At 46.5% G+C, this 20,609-nt stretch overlaps 1 protein-coding gene across 1 annotated transcript in view; it reads right to left on the minus strand.

The window, feature by feature from the left end:
* Positions 1–20,609, minus strand: part of DSCAM (DS cell adhesion molecule) — a 597,611-nt gene that overhangs the window by 41,472 nt on the left and 535,530 nt on the right. Inside the window, 6 exon segments of the mRNA XM_048215087.2 lie at positions 5,871–6,047; positions 9,440–9,730; positions 10,940–11,128; positions 14,175–14,273; positions 15,951–16,114; positions 17,428–17,545. Of these exon segments, the coding sequence (XP_048071044.2) occupies positions 5,871–6,047; positions 9,440–9,730; positions 10,940–11,128; positions 14,175–14,273; positions 15,951–16,114; positions 17,428–17,545 (1,038 nt within the window).

Here is a 20,609-nt window from a genome sequence, read left to right on the forward strand (position 1 = left end):
GCAGTAGAGAGAAGGGCAGCAGGTAGAAGGTATGGAAGACAGAGGTATTGAATATAGACATAAAAGTGAATAAACCAAATATTTTCCATGGGAAAAAACAGAATTATAAAGTAGCTGTTGATTCTGTGTTAATGTATCTTCTGACTCTATGCTTCATTGACAACCCTTTCAAAGCCAACAATATTGATGGGACGTTCCATTTCTTTCTTGACCATTCCCAAGTCTGAGGAAGTTTCATGGAAAGAGAACCGGGTAGGGCAGCAGCGATCTGGGTGCTCTCTCTAGCTCTGTCCTGGTACGTGATTTTGGGCAAGTGCCCTTCAGTTGCCCTGTCAGCAAGATAGGGCATCATGTAGTATCAAGTTTATACTCCACCTGTTTGCACTGCTGTGGGGGGACCACGACGAGGCGGTGCCGAGTAAGCGCTGGAAAGATGAGGAAGGTGAAAAGTAGAAGACAGGAGTCCTCTGCTGGTTCCTGCACGACTCAGTGGGCTCTCGGGAAGAGGCAGCCGTGTCGGCTGTGAGTGTTATAGCGTGGTCTCGCTCAGTTTTGGGGACCACTCTTCCCATCGTGGGTCGGCCCACGGCACGCAGGCTCTCAGCCACGGGGCGGCGCCGTCCCGCTGCGTCAGGGGAGCACAAGGCAAGCCCCGAGCACCGCGCTGTGCCAACTGAGAGTCTGAGCCGCCTCATATTTTGTGCCCAAATGCTTCACTAAAAAAGAGCAATCCCATTCGTCGCCACACAACGACACTTTCCTTCCCGAAGTTCTAGTCAGGTAAAGCGGACTAGGCTTAGGTTCCCACTTCTCTTGGGCAGTAACTTGCACCCCCCCAACATAAAATCCTCTTTGGGAGCAGCAGACTTTGCCTAGCTTTACTATCTACTAAGGGTTCTTTGCAAGCTCCCTGACCACAATCCCTGCTTTTCTGTGGGACTGAAATGGGTCTCATGGAGTAGCTCTTTTCGGAAGGGCTATGAGCCTGCGTTGATGTTTGCTACCAGATGACACACGGGGCTTGCAATCATCCCTGGGCGATGAAAGCTGATCCCAAAACCACGACTAAATAAACACCCCAAAAAGAAAACCATATAGACTTGCGGTCTGAGAAAACTGCAAGTACAAACAGGGACCAACTAGAACACCCAGGCGGGGGAAGGCGCCCGGGCTGATGCCAACTCTCTCCCTCCTGACCGCCCGCTCTCTGTCCCTCGCTCCCCTGGCTGCCCTTGGCTCGGCCCTGCCGCCATCCTAACGCTCCTTTGCGCCCCACTCTGATACAGAGGCCCCTTTTACTCAATTCTCCCATTGCAAATTTGGAGTTTCGAAAGAATAACTTTATTAAGAAATTAAGGCTTAAAAAAAGAAAAAAAAAAGCAAGCAAGCAAGGAAGGAAGGAATAGAAATAAAGTTTCAGAGCACATGCTTCTGATCCCAAATAAACCACAACTTGGACATTTATTAGCTTCATGAAGAAGTCTCTACACTGCTCTTTCTTTAAATTATTAAAGTTCAAGCGAATTTTTGTTCTTAGATTAAGGCTAGCTCATTTGCAGACCAGATGAATGACATGTTGGAGCTCAGCAGACGACGGCCATCCGTCACGGCCCGCCCCTTCACCTGCGCCCATGTGGAAGCATGAGGCCACATTCTGTCCGCGAACTGCCTTCCAGAACTGATCTGTTTTTATAATATTAACCCATTTCAAAGCATGCTTAAAATAACTATGCTTCTGTTCATAGGAAGAAAGGCATTTTGAAAGCCACAGAAAGCCACAGAAGCGTGGTCAAATTTTATAACCTCCATTGATTTTTATCTTTAGCTTACTTGAAGTCCCAGAAGCGCCTTTTAGGCTTGGCATGCAAGTTGACCCAACCGGCTGGAGCCCACACGACTTTGCACCTTTCTGGGTAGACTCACACTAAAGGAGGAAGTTCTTAGTAATACTGGCGTTGATTACTTGACGTGGGAATCAAATTTTTACAAGGTTGGGGCTTCTGGGATCATGGACCCAGCCAGAGATTTGTTCTGTAACCTTGTACTTCGAAGGATTTAGAAGTGGGGGAAAATCAGGGCATGATTACAAGCAAAATGTGGCTTCTGGACTCCTGGATAAGGGTACAGATTTTTAAAAAATGTAGCACTTGCGACAGTTTGGACTTTAGGAGGTCGCTATGCTCTAAAATTAGTAAAGTTCTCAGGACGGAAGAAATATAGGTTGGCTAAATTGCTTGAGTCCCATCTTGCCTCCCTCCCTTCCTTCCTCCCACCTTCCCTCCCTTCTTTCCTTCCTTCCTTTCTACCTCCCTCCTTCCTTTCTTCCTTCCTTTCTTCATTTTTATCTAAAAGAATGTTATATTCACCTAACTAGGTTGTTTGTCTACATGCTAAAACGTACCTTCCTTATAAACATTTAGTAGTTTCTAGCAATCGAACAAGGTCAAAAATATGAAGCTGACCTTAAATAGGAACTCTAACAGTGTCCATTAGGAACCCCACAATATTTTTCTATAACCCAAATTTTATTTCCAGTTTTGATCCTCATCAGTGGTTGCTCAAGAAACATTGACATATTATTAGAAATGTCCTTATTTGGGGCAATAAAAATATTGTATGAAGCAGCCCTTTCTGTTGAATCTGTAAATATATGTGAACTCATTCTAATCCAGGCACAGGATCTGTGCCTTATGTGGGTCAGGTTGTAACTAGCTGACTCTACCACTGAGCTCCGTTTAATAGGCAGGCACCTACTACAGTAAGCTCTGGCTGCAGTTTTCCTCTATGAGTGGGTTGGAAACATTTTATGTCATTAATTAACATTTTGGGGGCTCTGTTGGACTAAAAGAGAAAGATGTTTTGGGGGCAAGACCTGGCTTTTCACTGACAGCCCCCCCACCCCCGTAACCTATGTCACCTACTCTGTGCTTTCATGTGCACTTTTCACATTTAGGGAAAGATGTCTGTTTCTTGTAAGCCTTTACTCACTGCCACTAGAATGTCAGCTTCTCTAGTTCTGGGACAGGGTCGTCGTCCTCATTTTTCTCTTTGGGACCTAGCCAAACCCTTGTGATCAAATAGGAGCAGTTAATAAGAAAATTTTATGTTCGTTTTAAAAACGGTGACGGCCAGCACACGGCAGGTGATCAATTACGGTTTGTTGAATCGAATTTACTTCTGTGCATCCGCATTAAAATGTGCCGTTAGGAAGCAGGTGGAATTGGGTGCCCAGTCCTTTGTGTTCTCGCCGCCCTCTTGTCCGGCTCTGGGTTTGGAAGGCTTTGCGAAGCTCGTGCAAAATGCAAGACTGCAGACACTTCTGTGCTCCGGCAACCTAGTTCCCTGGAACTCTCTGCTCCCCGGCATTTTGCATAAGTACGCCCTCTTTCCCACAGTTTTTGTTTTCTTCCTGTGGAAACCTTTGTGCGGGGCTCTGTCTTTCCTCAGGCACAAAGAAAACAAAACCATTTCTGGCAAGGGAAAGGCCGTGCTCTCCGATGTGATGTATTGCTTTCTTTACCAAGATCCGCTATGAAATACCGGCATCTAGGAGTAGAGATGTCCACAGTAACAATGCCAGTCCCAGGATATTTTCAGGCGGAGCCCTTGCAAAGCAATCCCTGAATGATAAGGCATTCGAATGATTTTTCTTTCTTAAAAGCTATTGAGACGATCGTAAGCTCTTTTTCTCCTTTGATCCCATATGTGGCATAGTACATTAATAGATTTACTTATTATTCATGAGATAAACCCTACCTGGGCAGCACCTACTATTAGATAATTTTTTTCACTGTTAAATTAAATTTGCTGGTATTTTATTAAAGATTTTAAATACCAAAAATAAAAAAAAAGAATAACCATAAGGGTGCGCGGGCTGCCATCCGTACAACCCCACCCGGTGGTAGAAGTCAGCGGCATCTTCAGCATCTTCAGAGACTGGGGTGCGTAGATTATGGGTGGAATAGGGCAAATGAAGCAGCAGCTGGGAAGGAAGGAGTAGTTCAATAGGGACGGGGGGGGGGCGCGGCAAGGAACGGGGAATTTGGCGGAGGACGGTAGAATGCTGGGAGGGAGTAACTTCACGTTCACTGCATTTGCTGCCAAACCCTTGTGATCCAATGGAAATGATTACGAAAAAAAATTTTTCTCTGGGTTTTAGAAGATGTTACATGAATGATTCATAGCCTCTGACACGCAGCTAGTTAGATCTGACCGTCTAAACGCAACAAGGACAGACCCTCGCTGGTCTGTCCATTACTGGCTCCTCAATGATACTGTCCCTAAAGTCCGGAGTATGGGATTCTGGTGTCTGTGAAAGGGTTAGAAAAACTTCCTTTTGGTAGCGATGGGCACTTGTGAATGTAATCCAACACAGTTTACCTTATACTGGATTTCTCAGTGTATTAAGCCATATGTGGCTCTTACGTGGCTCTTAGATGGCGTCCCCTTCTCTCCCCGGTTGGGATTAATTGCCCCCTCTTTTGTGCTTATGTAGGATTGTTTGAGGCTTATTTTAATATTCATGACATTTTTGTTCTTTTCCTGGTAGATGCTCATGTGTCTGCCTCCTACATTAAACCCAAAGCGCAGAAGGCTCTCTTCATCTTGACACATCAAGCACCAAGCATGGTGCTTGGGATATATAGGATTTCCTAAGGTAAGTCTGCAAAATTGAATAAGTGGTTAACGGGATTTAGCAAGGATATTTCAATGTGCTCGATGGCTCATCTGAATGATGGGGCTGTGGGAGATTTAAATGGAAGGGCTATTAACATGTACAGATGGAGCGTGATGTTCTTCAAATATTTTAATTTTTTGGTGAAGTGGAAGCAAGTTGATAGGAAAATGTGTGAGGGCCGAAACACTGCACGTAAGCGCAGATAGGAGAAAGTATCACCATGGTCTGCCTCTCTTATCAGATCATAGTCAACTGAAGTGTTTGCAGAAGACGTCAGTGTTTTCCGTTATCAGCGATGTCTGGGGATGTCACAGATAGGTCCTGGGGGCAGGGCTTCCAGACTTGTTCTGCAGGTGTAACTTTGAGGAACATGCAGGATGCTACGTGACCTTCCTCCACATTGGACTGATTAAATGTGAACATCGTGTCCATGCATTTTATCAAAAAAGGGGCTTGGTTAAATACCCTGACAGGTGAAAAGCAAAGGACTCAGCACCACTCTGTCTGCATGGGGTTTCATGTTAGAAAGAGCTCGTTTTCTTCACACGGCAGAGCAAGGGCGAGGAAGGGCTCTCGGCCAGAAGCTGGAAATAGCTTCGTCACCGAGACCTCACAGAACTGGACATCATAATAATGGTGCCCGCTCACAATGGCTCGCGTCTGGCTGAGGCTCTTGTCTTCCATGTTTTTTTTGTTGTTTGAGTGAAACTCTTACACTGGGCTGTAGCTCACATTTCTAATTTGGGAAACTGTGTGTTTTCTGCCTCACAATGCTTTACTATAAGCCCTCAATTTCCGCTTCCTGGCAATAAAATAGTTCTCATTGCCACAGCAAATGTGATAGGTCTTTTTAAAGGACGCCATAATTGATGGCCTTGCTGGGAAGGCTGAGAATTAAGGCGAGCAGACTTGAAAGACCCATGAGAAAATAATTTTCTTTGCCTACGAATTTCTAGGATTTAGGAGACCAGAGCGCGGTTGACCCTCCCTCAGCGTCTGATTGCGTGGGGTAGTGACATCCGTGTGACTCTTCCCCTAAGGCTCTGCAGCCCCGCTCAAGGCACATCACGGAGTCAGGCGGTTGGGGGACCAGGCCCGGAGAGGACAAGCCCTTCTCCTGGGGGGCAGCTCCCACCAGGCCGGCTGTCCAGAGACAGTGGCGCGAGTGGGTGACTGCGGGGTCGCCACTCACCTCTCAGCCTCTTCAGCCTCTGCTCCCGCCTCCTCCTCCGCACCACCAGCAGGAGCACAAACAGCAGGAAGACCCCCACCAGGATGCAGGAGATGGTCACCAGCATCTTGAGCCCCTCGTTGGTCGTCAGCCCTTCTTCGCTTTGGACAACTGACTTAATGAGTGGAGGGATTGTACCTGAAAGCAGGGCCATGGTGTTAGATGACTATTAATGAAGACAGCATGGCGGAGGGTTTAGGGATGACGGTTACAAGAGGCGCGCTGTGTGATCCAAGGGTGTCCAGGGTGATGAGAAATGAGAGGAGTTCTTTACCTAGGTCCTGGCTCGTTGATTTATTTTCTCATGCCCCTCCTCTGCCCAACTTGCACCTTACTTGACAAAGCATCAAATCAGGATTTGCACAAAGGGTGAAGCCCATTTCTTTGAAAGGGGCTTCATTTTGTCATGTACTGCTGGGTGCGGGCGCTTGAAAGCACAATGTCCAGGCCAGGTGCTTTAAAAAGCCACATGCATTTCACTGGAACTGTCACCCATAGTACAACTGCTTGAAAACCTGCACATCAAAGGAGGAACAATAGGTCTGGCCAGGGGCCAGGAGTCTGCAGGGAGACTGTGCCAGACACATGAGCTTAAGGAAGCCGAGCGTCCCTTTTGGTTTGGTGACTCACTTGCTTTTCATCTCCTTTAGAAACTCTCATTTTAGGGCGAAAGAGCTGCAGACAACTTTTCAAAGAGGAAGCATCTAGGTCTCCAAAGCAAGCTCCTCAGTAATCAGGCATTATTATATAGCATTATGAAATTCAGATTATTTAGAATTCTAAGGAAGCACCTAAGTAGACTGAACTCTGAGCTATTTGAAGCTGCTTTCTAGGCAGAAGCTGAGTACAATGGGCGCAGAGATTCAGGCATACATCCACACGTTACGGGGCATGCATTCTGGCACCTTCCGCTATGTAAGATTCTCCATCCCTCTGTGTTTTCCATGTAAAATTTTCCATGTAAAACAAGGGCCAGGAAGTCAGTGGTTTAGGAAAAATAATGCAAAAAATAATGCAATTTCCCCCGAGCAAAAATGGTCTTTATCCTGCACTTAGTAAGTAGAGCAGGGATAATAGAATCCCAGTCTGTCCTGTTATCAGCCCAGGCCAAGAAAAGTGTTCTTCCAACTGTGCCATGTTTCCAGCTGGAAACCCATGTCTTCAGACATCAGAACCCACGTAAGGGGACACGGGTGAAGTTCATCTGCAAAACCAAGGCAGCACAGGGACAAGTGCGAACGTTTGGCAAGGAAATGGCAGAAGAAAGAGTCAAAGACACGAAGAATCTGAGATCGGACTGGTATAGGTATGAGGCTAGCTGTCAATGTTTGTTTCTCCCCACATGAAAGGGAAATCTTCCGTCAAGTATGACAAAAAAGATATTAAATCTATCTGTCTGTGAGATCAGTTCAAAGAAATCCATAATCCTTTCCAAGGAAAATATAAATATGTATTTTTTTATTTCCTAGTGTAATAAAATTATTTCAGATTTCAGGAATTTAAATGTAGCTCACAGAACTTTTGCATGCTTATAATCTAAGATCCTGGATAAAATGAGAGCATTTTTTTTTTTAAAGAAGACCAAGCATTGAAATTCTACAGAGTGCTTTGTAAGTTTGAATCACAGTTTCGAATTCTGCATGCGTGTGGTTTCTTATTAAAAGATTAGCACGACTGTCTCATCAATGTGTGCGCTGAAGCCCAGCGCTCCGGCCTCTACACAGATTATAGAGAAGCTTTGTGCTAGTGTGTGATTATCGTAAGTCAATTAACGTAAGCCAATAAGCTAACGTAAGAAATATGCCTATTGCCCAAATGTGTACCTGCTAGCAGAGGACTTTGGGGAGCTCTTAAATGCAAAGTAATGTGTTTCATATATCAGAATCCTTTATTCTGTAAGAGCAAAGAATTAAACCATGTTGGAGGAGAAAGCCAGTAGGAAGGGCTGTTCTGCCTGTGGGTGGTGCTTGGGGATGGGACACCCTTGAATGACATCACTGAGGCTAGAAAGCTAGACAGAGGGGCCCACAAAGACATCAGCTCGTGAGCAGTCAGGTTACAGTCCAGGAGCTGGGCAAGCCATTCCAGGGCCATGGGGCGGAGAGCACTGCAAAAGCATGACCCCAGGCTGGTGTCGCCAATACAGAAGGGCTTCTACCTAAGGACCTTTGTACATTCATGCGAGGCTGGAAATGCTGGAGGCCAGACAGGACTCTGGCTGGGGAGGATTTCATGGTGACATGGCCCTGGACAGGAGACCTGGGGGTGGGTTTCCAGTGGCAGAGCAGGAAGAACTCGTTCTGAGACCTTCAGGAGGGTCCCGGGGAAAATGACCGAATGAGGATCCCAGTCCACATCACCTAGAGTAGATTCCTTTGGTTGTTTCTGAGGGTCCTTGGGCTCATGGACACTCTCCTTAGGACAGAATAAGCTGCACTCCCAGGAAGTGGGAGCTTGCTGGAGCTTTAATCAAGCAAGATCCCGAGGACACACAGGCAGAGGAGGGAACCACACCTGAGCCTGCCTACGGATGGATCAAGTATATGGGGGTCTTTGTGCCGGTGCAGCCTTTCTGGGCTAAGCCGTCTAACACTGTGGTCTGACCTTATCAGCGGTGTTGGCCAGAAGGCCTGGAGGGGTGCGGGGCAGATGCTAAGCCAGGAGCTTCCAACATTCTGATGAACTGTGGTGGGTCCTACCTTGTGGTTGAGCACCTAACTCAGTCACTGCTTTTCCCTGAGAGAAAGTCGCTGCAAAGCTGCAGAAATCAGCACCAACATGCTGCTTTTTAAGACTTTCTAAAGTTCCCTAACCTCATAACAATCAATGACCCCATTATCCTTCAGCTTCGCTGGGCTGGGCGTTTGTTCAGATATCAATCCTTTGATACTAGTTGTAGGAAAAAAAGGATAAACATTTCTATTGTTTATTTTTGGTTGACTAAACTTCACAAGATACCTCGCCTGGTTTTCACAAAGTCCATGCAAATCGCACGTGCGTGTGGGGTTAGGGCGGGACTCACACTAATATCTTATGATATTATATTACTTTCATCCATGCCTGCATTTCTGCTCAGGGACTACCAGAAACTCCTGTACCATGAAGACTGTTTCTGCACATGCAGGCTAAGGGCTAAATGAGAGCAAAGACGGAGTTATGTGGGTTGGGATGGCGTGGGGAACGGGTGGGGAGACAACAAAAGCAGTGTTAGCGCACAGTCATTGACAAACACACAGAACCACGTGTTTGGTAAGGGAAGGTAAAGAATCCTTCAGCCCGAAGAGAAATCACTCCTGCACCACGATTCCCTAAGGAGATTCCCCGTGGCCCTCCGTCCCTTATTTCTGGAGCAGAGCCATGGTCCCGTGAACACAGTGAACTAGGGAGCCCCGCAGGGAGCCAGCGGAGTGGCCCCGAAGCCTCAAGGGATCTGCGGGCACTGGTCGGTCTGTGCCCAGGATGAACGTTGAATGGGAAAGGGACAGTAAGGACATGCACGTGTGGGAGGGCCGTGACGCCAGCCAGCTTACTGCCATCGTAGTTGAGCGTGGCGAAGTTGGCCTGCTTCTCTGCACAGCCGGCACTGTTGCACACCCGCGTCTGCAGCTCGTACCACGTGGCTTCTTGCAGCTCGTACAGGATGTACGACTTGGAGAGAGAGGTCCGCTGAGCTGTGGTCCAGACCGTGGTCCCGAAGGGTCTGTACTCCAGTGTGAAGGAGGTGATGGGACAGCCGCCATCATTCCAGCCGATGAGGTTCAGCCTCACGCGCGTGGTGTTGATGCTGGCGAAGAGTTCTTGCTCCTTCGAGAACTGGGGCTCTGCAGGAGAATGCACGGAGGGGATCAGCTCACGGGATACACGAAGGCCAGCCGTCAGCGTTGTCACACATTTCCCCTTGGCTGCCTTCCCCACCTGGGCAAGGAGCTCAGTCCAAGTCTGGGTCATAGACCAGTCCCAATTTGCCCAGTGTTTACAGGGACCTGGGGGCCAACGGGCTGTCTCCAGCCACAACCCTAGGTAGGAGAGGGGAAATCGGGCGGGTAGAGGTTACTGTTGTGTGTGTCAGCGCTCCTGGAGAACACTGCTATTTTCGTGTATGTATTTCCTTGAGTGATTCTGAAGGAACCCACACCGTGTGCTGAGCTGACCCGTTTCCACGCTTGTGTGGATGGACCTGACTCAAGAGAAGTCTAGTTGGATTTTGGAAGGACCAACAGGTGTCTCTTACGATCCAAGCCCTTCTTACTGGAGCCCAGGGACCTAATGGTTATACTTCTGCATAAATCAATCCCTCCTCCTCTGAACGCTTGCTGCATCTTAACCAGAACTCAGATGCCAGGTCCAAGTAGCACCTTTGCCTTCCCACTTCTCGCTCTCTTGCTCTCCAGGGTGGCCCTGTGTACCCGATAAGAGTCAGATGTGAGGGGAAGCGCCAAAGACCTTCTCTTCACTGCCTCACCTACCCTTCTGTGCCACTCTACCCCTCCCCTTACTGGTGGCCCCAGACTGCAGTTTCACCGCTGAGCACCATTTCTGCCCCCCGGGGGTTCATCTCCTCAAAGGTTCATGTTTCGGATTAAAAAAATCAATTCACATTAAAGGTCAACAGTGTATCCCAGTCACTTCCCAGTCACTGAAAAGTGAGGCCTTGGAGGCAATGAGAAAGTTATGGATAGAGGGGACATGGGGCGATGGAGGGAGAAGGTCACACTAGGCAAGAGGGTAAATGACATATTTCATGGCAACCCAGCCAGGACACTTTATGTTGGCACCGAAGCCCTTGGTTTGCAAATGACGCTCTTCTATTTCACTGCAAATGAGGTAATGAAGGAAGAGAACCACGATATTCCGTGAGGACCAGCCAGCTCTCTCATCACACTGCAACACGTCCAAACCCGTTTTGGGAATAACGAAGTTCAAACTCACAGACAAGCTTGCAAATAAATATATGACACGTCATCGGTGATTCCAATCCCCCATTCAATCTGGAAAGCAGAGGAAATGCAGAGAGCAGAAGGCATACCTACCTTTCCCCAACGTTTTCGCTTCTATGATTTCACTGATGCGTCCCGGTCCCACTCCATTTTGGGCCGTAAGAGTGAACTTATACCAGGTACCACACTTCAGATTTTCCAGGCGGTAAGAACGTTCACTTGGGCTGATTGGAAAACTTCCCCACTGCTCACTGTTATCCTCAGAGTACTGCAATATGTAACCTACAGAATACAAGAAATAGTCAAAAGAGCCTTATTTCCTTTCTACCTTCCTTCCAAATGTTGCCATTTTGTATGGGATGAGAGTTCTCAGCACTCATGCATAGTTGGAAGAGAACATCTGAACTCTTCCTGATTCCAGAAAACTGAACCCAGGCTGGGAGGAGTATTGCGATGATGTTCCGATTAGTCTTTAGGCCACGCCAGACATTACTATGGTGTATTGCTAATTGGTGTGGTGAAAATAAAGCCACTTTCTCCCCGTTTCCTTTTAAAAGGTGTAGGAGGAAGCAGAGGGTGGACACTATGTCTCTAGAAATCTGCCCTCAGGACACACGTGCCTGAATCCTTGGGTATCCGCATGGTCTGAGCTGAATTATTTTTAAGAGAACGAAAGCTCTGGAAAAGGGCTATGTTACAAGGGCACAGGAATCTCCTCAACCATACACTACCCAGTCCACAATCACTAAGGGAACTGGCTCTAAATCCTGTAGCCATCCCAACATCTCAAGTCACCTGGCTTTTCCTTATTCTGAAAAATCCCTCCAGAAATCCATTTCTGTACATGACCACTATCATCTGTACTTCCATGACCATGAACATCAACTGGCCCTCTCTTGGCTGCTCACTAGGCGCCAAGCTCTGTCCTCAGCCCGCTACGTTCATTATGTCACATAACCGTAGGAGATAGTGATTATTAGCCCCACGGCACGGAGCAAGACACTGAGATCCAGACAGATGAGGTGACCGTTCGAAGGCCCTGTAAGTCAGTGAGATTCAAACCCCACTTTCAGAATCTGAAGCCAGCTCTCCTTGCCCTTGGGATCACCGAGACATTCCTCCTTGTTACGGCCGCCATCCCTACTACCCCAGCCACTTCCTCGTCCTGTTTTCTCTGTTTCTGTCTCCTCTCTGTTCACACCCGGGCAACCTGGGACCAGCCTGCCTGGTGCATGGTGTCCTCAGGCTGGTGGACTGTTCTCTTCCCTCCAGCCCGTGGGGCTCCCTTTTTAACACAGGCAAAGCACTTCTCAGCTCCTCACTTACAGAGGCTCCTCAGCCCACACTGGCAGCATCAAGGGTCTTGCAGACCCCTCACATGGAGGTCACCTGTCCTGGATTCTTCTGTGGTCAGGGTCCCCATCGTCCTTACTCATTGCTCCTTCCCTCCCCTCTGGCCCTCTGCTGCCTTGGGGGCCCTCCTCCTTTCCGAGCCTCATTTTCTCTTTGAGTATCCTTGATCTGCACCCCTCAAGGCTCATGCAGTACATGACAGGTGGGTGAGGGATTTGGGCACCCCATGCTCCCACTGTTATCTCCTAGCTTCCACCCCAGCTCTGCCCAAACCACCTCCCTGCTGCTGTGAACGTCACAGGGAGAACACTTTCCTTCTAACTTCCTCCAGCCAAATCACATCTGGGAAGCTCTTGTAACCCTTGGCAACAGGAGCCCTCATGCCAATGGCTGTGGCTACCACTGTGTTTCACGGACCCCTGGTTATCTTTGCTTGGAAACTCTTCATTACCAAAATTGGCTTCACCTTCAAGACCTCCTGCTCTGGCACTCCCTGTACCACTTCTCGAAGGCTCTCACACTTACAGAACCCAAACACTATTTCATTTGAGCCTCAATTCCTAGAGTCCCTTGAACATTTCCCTTGATGCCCTGTTTTTTTCTCCTTTCTCATAACAATGTTCTCTAACAGCCTCATACCTTCTGTAGACCATTTCCACCAGGAGCCTATTTTCACCCACTCCTCGGACTCTAGCCACACTTGTTCTGCCAGTCAGCAGCTCCAGTAAACAGCGACCCAGTCTTCCATCCAGGTGTGCGCAGCACTTGACAAAGTCATGAGACGGTGAAATTGTGACCGCCACAGTTTGGGCTATTTTTATGCAGCTGGGCCCCCACTCCCTCTTTGCAATGACTTTGTTGGTCTATTAATGACTCCCCTTACATTTCACATGGTAGCTGTTACAAGTCTTCCCCACACTCCTCAAACTTACAAACACAACCTCCCCCCAATCAGCTAACTATTTAAAAAAAATAATCTCACTTTTTTCTTTAAAAAAAAAAAAAGGAAGATCTTCCCCTTTACGCAGAGTGCTGATAAATGTTTAACACGTGGCTGTAAAAAAAAAAAAAAAAAAAAAAAAAGAGACTTGACCAGTAGCATTTCTGAGTTTTGGGGTGTGTAACGATCCCAGCCTGGGGTTAGTCACTGAGTATAAGGCAGAGAAGAGAGAGGAGAGCTTACTCTTGTGAGCTGGAAGGAGCTGGCTCCAAGACCCTGCTGGCTTCACCCTGAAATGACCCCCTATTTCCAGTTGTCTGTTCACCTTCCTCATTCAGAAGAGGGGATGTCCTCTGCCTTTGAAAGTCCCCTCCCATGTAGGACCAGGCCCCTCCCCCACTCCCGTGCATCTTTAGTGTATTCGCCCGGATTCTCTCCCTTTCTTGTGGCCACAGCTTGCTCAGAGTGATGTTCTCCCAACTCTGCGCAGGCTAAAATTATCACACTATCTCGTTCCTCAGGACAGACTTCCTTTGTTCTTTTCTGCTATGGACTCAATGCAAAAGTTTTGTGCAAATAGATCGTTTCCTACCTAAACTCTAGGTTCTCCCTTTTTGTGCTTTATAAATTAGAACAATAACCACTTGGTTACTAATTAAATTAAATTAGTAAGTACTAATTACTTGAATGAATGATTGAGTACAGGAATGAATGAATGATGGAGTGTTGACAACATGGAGAAGAAACAGTATGCAGAATTTTGGGGGAGAGATTACCAAATTCTTTCTTTCTTTTCTGCTTTCATTAATCTTTCACTCAGATTGGAGGCACACTGGTTATTTTGTGAATGGGATGCCTTGGATGAATGATGGGTTTCAGTAAATACCATAAGAATAGATGTGTGGCTTGCTGTTTAGGTAGTGGGAGAATTAATTGTAACTAACGCAGAACGGTTACTTGATGGAGATGTGTCACTTATCAGCCTGGGGATGGATAGTGACAGTCAACTACTGTGGGCAACCTATTGCTCATTACCTCTGATGGAACTGCCCCCATTGTCTCCAGGGAGCCACGAGAGCGTAATGGAAGAAGATGTCGTTTTGGACACTGTAAGCCGAGGCTGATCGGGTGGAACTAGATAGGAAACAGTTTTTAGAAAACAAGAATTAGTTTTTCACATCTTTAATCTGCTTGAACAGCCATTTACCAAATCATTTTTAACAGCCATTTATTAAATAAGTGTTTTAGGTTGCCAAAATATGCAATTCACTTCTGTCAAAATGTCTTTTTAGTTGATGTCCTTGGTTAAAGAGATAGAGCAGAGTGAATCTATTATTTAACGAAAATTCAACTGCATTTCTACTTGGATTTATATCTAACTCATTTCCTCACTGATTCCTTGAATTTCTGGGTCGTTCATCACTTACTGAAATCTCCTTTAAACTTACTAAGGCTGCTTGCATTACTCTGAATTTCAGCCTTGATCCAAGTGAGAAAGATAAATGGCATCCACTTAGCTGTTCTGTTCCCAGGATGTGACAGGGGAGGGAAGGGGGGAGGGGAGATTGGGTGAGGGAAAAGTAAGGGAGGGAGAGCGGGGGAGGGGAGAGTGGCTAGTGGGAAAAAGAATTGCAAAAATTGCCACATTTTTAGCTACTACCCCAAGATACGATACACACACACACACACACACACAAGCGCACACACACACACACACACACACACACACACACACACACTCAGGTCTGGAAATCAAAGGTGTGCCATTGGTTGGCTGTACATGAACTTGCTCGTTCGTACAAGACTTGAAGAATACATACTTCAAACCAATGGGCCTCAATATTATTTTGGGTCAGCACCGAGGACAGAAACATTGAAGAAATTCAGAATCAGGTTATCCAAATTATACAGACACTTCCCTTAAAATGTCCATTTCTTTTCCTCTGAGAGAGGCCCATATATATTAACTCAAAGGTTTGAAAACATGACCCGGCTATTTCGAGTCACAACATCAAGTCAATCTTCTGAAACACCATGGGATTCTCTTGACTCCAATTTACTTGAAATTTCAGGCCAATTTTACATTTTTAAAAAAAATATTGTTGTTCTCCTCCTCTTCCCTCCCCCCTGAGGACAATACTGATTTTATTTTTACTCACTGTGATTTATTAATGTGACAACATTTAAGTCCAAAGAAGCATACTCTTTGGTTTTTCAACTAATAAAATATCACTGTGCACCCAAACCTGAACTGGTCTGTGGCCATTGAGGATTTTACACGTGATTTTAATTCAACTACCTTGAATTTGTCCCGTACTTTTTGTGTTCGCTATCAAGAAAAACCACATATACTACATTAAAAACCCAACTAAATATAGCAATATCCTTAGAGTTTCAGTGGATGACCTTTTGACGTACACTGCATATAAAAGCTTGGTTAATTAGTAGATAAAAGACCTCAATTCAGACTTATTCTTGGTGTTTTCTGGGTTCCACTTACACATATGTAGAGTAAACCGTGCAATTAGCAGAAGCTACCAGGACGTCCTCAGTGCTGCACATCGAGAAAAATGAGACTAGGCTCTCTATACGCAAAAGTGTAAATAGCGTTATCTCTGGGATTATGAGTGTTTTTATTTTCTTGGATTTGCTGCATTACATTTTCCAAAATGAACAAGTATATTTTTCTGTAATATGAACATAGCAATTAGCTCTTTAGAAAGGCTGATTTTTAAGTTTGTTCAATTTTACTCTTTGCATATAGTCACACGTAGAAAAAATATCATTAAAAAGAGTCCTCAAACTTTCTACCTTGTACTTGTAAATTTAAAATAATTTCATCTGATCCCCAGTTGTTATTGGCGATGCAGCTGTAATAGCCGGAATCTTCCGCCTTCACCGTGCGGATAATGAAGCTCCCGTTGCTGAAGATGCTTCTCCGCCCATCAATCGTTACTAGGCTGGGTGTCCCGTTACTACCTCACAGGAAAAAAAGGGCACAGATTAAAGAAATTACAATCCAAATTAGCTGAGGCTGGCGAAAAGCATAAAGGCTCTCTCTGAGGTCAACAAGGCCCTCGGAACTGAATTGTGATTACACGACAAAAACAATCCAAAGCTGAATTTCATTCTTTGGAGAGCGTGCTACGTGGAGATTAGCTCTGTGCTGGGGGTTTGGATTCTGGCTGTCACATACGTCAATGCCTGTCGCATCCCGAATGGGCCCCTCCTTCCTCCACCATGCGGGCACCGGCCACCCCCTCTTGCGAATTCCTTCTGGGGCAGAAGTGCCATTTTGACCCAAACACATAGGGACAACTAAATGTGGGGTCTCTTGTGGACTTGCTTAGATTTATAGCTGTTCATGATTTTGACCCAAAAAAAAAGTGAACTGTGGTTTCTCAAGAGAGTGATGCGTTGGTCTTAGAATAAAAAGAGTCCCCTCGCCATTATAACTGCCGCCATGGCGACTGTTCGGCCATCCCCACATCAGGCAGGATGCCTCTTAACCCTGGGACTGTATTTATTTCCTTGCATTAACTGATTTTAAAAGAGGAGAAAAGTGGTCCCTGGACCAAGACTATTATTTCAATAGTTTATGTCTTTTAAGTGCTTTTGTTTAAAATAGGCACTCTGCTGAATCCATTTTATATCAAATTTCCATGCTCATTAGTGAATTGTCAGCTCTTTATTTATATCCTAATTTTGTCCTCTGAACATAGAGAAAGCACTTAGAAAAGTTACAGGATAGAATATATCTCACCCACTTTCTGCCTCCTATCTTGGCTGCTATTATTTTAATAATTACTTATTGAGTATGGAAAACCAGATTTTATATTAGCTAAGTCCTAATGCATTGCATCTCTTAAAGTCATTTCTCAGAGCATTTGAGGTAGGGTTAGTTGGACCATTATCTTGGAAGGAGAAAGACAGGTGTGAGGGCACCCCTGTGATGGGGGGCGTGTTCCTCTCTGTTATAGAGGAAATTTATATGATAAAGTACAGCGATTATTGGGTTGGTTAGGCTACTTTCCTTGCAGGCATTCTGTTATGAATATAAAGGTTCTGAATTCACGGAAGATAGATGCAACACACACCAGACCCTTTTAGTGCTAAAGCCAAGATCCCACCCCCCATTCCACCTCCTCTCCCATCTCAGAAGAGTTGCTGTTTCCTGGAATTTTCATGAGTGGAAATGAAGACAGCATTAGAGTGCCAGACCCAGCCTGGTATGTCTGATATAATCTCTTAGAGTCTCGCTAAAGGCATACATTAGGTTACTGGTTACCTGTCTTTCATCCATTTTACTGCAGGAGAAGGGTCCCCAACGGCTTTACAAGGCAAGGCAATATCCTTCATCCACGGAGTAGTCACTGTGCCACTGAACGTCAGGATTCGTGCTGGAGCTGGGGCGCCAAACAGAGCAGAAGCCCAGTCATGCCACAGCCTCATTGACACAAAAGCCAAAATGCCCTTCCCCCATACGGTGACACTCCCCCCCCCCCAAAGGGTGAAAGCAGCATAGCCGGTTAGGGATACACCTGCCAACATCGTTCTCTGGTTATCAGGATGTGTATACGGGATTTTCTTGTAAGAACATACAAACAGCTAAAAATCCCTATGGTAGCATTCCCCCCCTCTATTGACTAAACATGAGGAGCCCAAATTAAATATCTGGGTCTTCATAAGCCCAGCATCCCCAAGCTGTGTTTTCCATGAGCCCAATTATTTGTCAGAGCCCTTTATTAAACAATTTATCTCAACACCAAAACCGCACGTTAAAATATACTTTTAATATCTGAGAGAACAGACAATATGAGGCATAAAGTGCTAAGAGAAGGACGAGTAACACAGAACAACTTCTGTCAGTTTTGTTCTACTTCCCTGACTCGATTGTGTCAACTTGATCTTCAGAACAAATGTTAAGGAAAATGAATGCTTTTCAAGCAGCTTCTCTTGAAGAACAACTGTTTGCTTGGGACGGTGATTCAGAGGCTCCAATGGCAGCATCGGCCAGAGGCTTCTGGTACCAGTGACAGTCCCGAAGTCGCAGGAGTGGAGAGGTTTTAAAAAGCCCATGTGGACCTATGCCAGCAGGGGCCTCGTTGAAGACCGAGGAGCCCGGCACTGACAGGTTCTTAGTGCTCCCTTCTTGAGGGAGACCCAGAAGCTGACACCAAGACCCCAGTCTTCCAGAGGCAAAACAATGTGCCCCATCTTGGCCATACGTTGGGACACCGTCGTCTGGGATGCTTCCTCTGGAAGCTGAGCGAGGCCAGATGAACAGCCACCAAGACCACATAAGAAAGGTGACCCCCATCTGATTCTGGAGCCATAAGGATGGGACCAAGATTGGGACCCGGAATGATCTGGGGCTTGAGGGTTTGGACTGGCCAACGGGCATGGATGGAGCCCAGTCATCACAGAGGCATCCTGGCCTAGAACACAAGCCTTGGTTATTAAGGTCTACCATACGACTCCTCTTTTCGTTGCTCTGAGTGCTGTGGGCCCGAGCTGAGACAGAGACGGAACGCCGTTGGGCTCAGAAGCTGGGCCCGCTGTGCAGCAAGCATTACAGCAAGCTCTTCCTGCTTGGAGCAGGGTCTGCGGAGACGGCTCATGGACGGCAAAGACCACTGTTTCAGTTACTGACGTTTTTGATTTCTCATCATAACAAAAATATCCTGGTCAGGGAGCACTGGATGTCTGGCACTGGGGGTTTGGCATCTTCCATTTCAAACCCTTCAGACCATCATTTTATATGCTGAGGAACGTTTTTGCAGCAAAGTTGGGATGATTAGGAAAGCCAGGTAGAGTTAGCGGCTTTCAAGCTTTTTAACACCCCCTCACTACCGTAAGAAACATGTGGCACTCTGAATCCCGGAAGCTACACACGTGCTGGGACGTGCGTGACTGAAGACAAAGGGCCTCAAATGAATACTTGCTGTGTTTCACTTTTTCAGGTCAGTCTAGACTATTTGATTCTATTCCATTCTAGTACTTTAATATGCTGGCTATAACTCTTGAAACCAATTCCAGGACTTGTGAATAATTTCCCATCTGCATTTTGAGAAATATAGGCCAGAACCATTTCCTCTTGAAGCCTAACACACCCAGTTTGTAGAATTAATGCCCATTTGTGGCACAGGAATTTAAAGAGTCCTCATCCGAAATTCCAAGACTAAGTGACAGAACCTATCAGAGCTGGTTTTCAAATGAAAGCAGGCAAGAGAATCATTTAGAATCTGTTAGAAATGCAGATTCCTAGGCTGGTCTGTGATTTGGCGGATCTTTGGTGGGTTTAAGGAGTCTGTCTTTTAACAAGCACCTCAAGTGATTCTGAGAAACTGCTGTCCGCCTGCAACCGGGACATCCCTCCCGGATCCTGTGCTGCTCTCAGCCCCGTGGCAGTGCTCTCTCAGTCAACCCTGGCCCTGGGACCCTTCAGGATGCTGTTCCTCCAGCGCTGGGTTCAGGATTCCATTCTGCCACTTCATTGACTAAACAGCAGTTCCTTCTGTGACCTAACTCTGGATTTTGGCCTCTGCTACCTGCCGACAGATTTGCCACTGTGGCTGCCTGTGTTGATCTCCCAGCAACTGCAGGATAACTTGAAGCTGTCTCCTTGGGCTGCCGGCAGCATCATCTCTCCAGATTGTATCTTTCAGCCTTCCTGGTTTGCCAGCGTCTGGGGCTTCTGCATGGAGCCTTTCAGGTGGAATGTCTGCTCCAAGCCTGAGCCCTTCCCTTGTTCAGCTCCTTTCTGGAAAACCCATCTGGATCAACCCTAACTCTGGGTGAACCCCACTTGAACATTTCTGAAGATCCATACAACTGAGAATTTAAGACCCACCATAGATTTACAATCACTGACCTCAAGTGGACTGTCCGCTCTCCCTGCCAGGCTCACTGTTTTGTTAGGAAGTTCCTTCCCACTTCTCTGCAATGATGATTTCCTATTGTCCTTCCTCTTCTCAAACTTCCCATCCTTTTTCCGCCAACCCCCAAAATGCCTAATACTTGGTAGAGGAAATAGAAGACACAGACTGGGAACCTGGCCTTTCCTGTCACCAAACCTATAAACCCATTTGTGTTTCTTCCTCCAACCCTTGGTCCTGTGGCCCGGCTCTTCCTCCCAGATTATCACCTCCCTCCCCTCCACTTGGGTCTTCCATTGCCATGCAAACATGCTCTGCGAGCTGACATATTAAGCCATGGCGAAAACAGAGCCTTTCCTAGCATGAGACCCACCCTTGCTCTAGCTTGTCTTTCTTGTGGCTTCTTCCAGGTGATGTGTGTTTAGAGAACTTTCTGCGGAGTAGATCTGCTTCCTCACCTCTCTCTGTCCCCTCATCTGCTCCCTTCCCCATGAAGCTGTTCTCAGGAAGGTCAGAGAGGTCCCTTGAATGGCCAACCCCAGGGCACTTCTAGTCTTATTTCCCTTGACCTCCCAGCAGCTGCTGAGGGAAG

This window comes from Ursus arctos, unplaced genomic scaffold, assembly GCF_023065955.2.
Source record: "Ursus arctos isolate Adak ecotype North America unplaced genomic scaffold, UrsArc2.0 scaffold_4, whole genome shotgun sequence".
NCBI lineage: Eukaryota > Metazoa > Chordata > Mammalia > Carnivora > Ursidae > Ursus > Ursus arctos.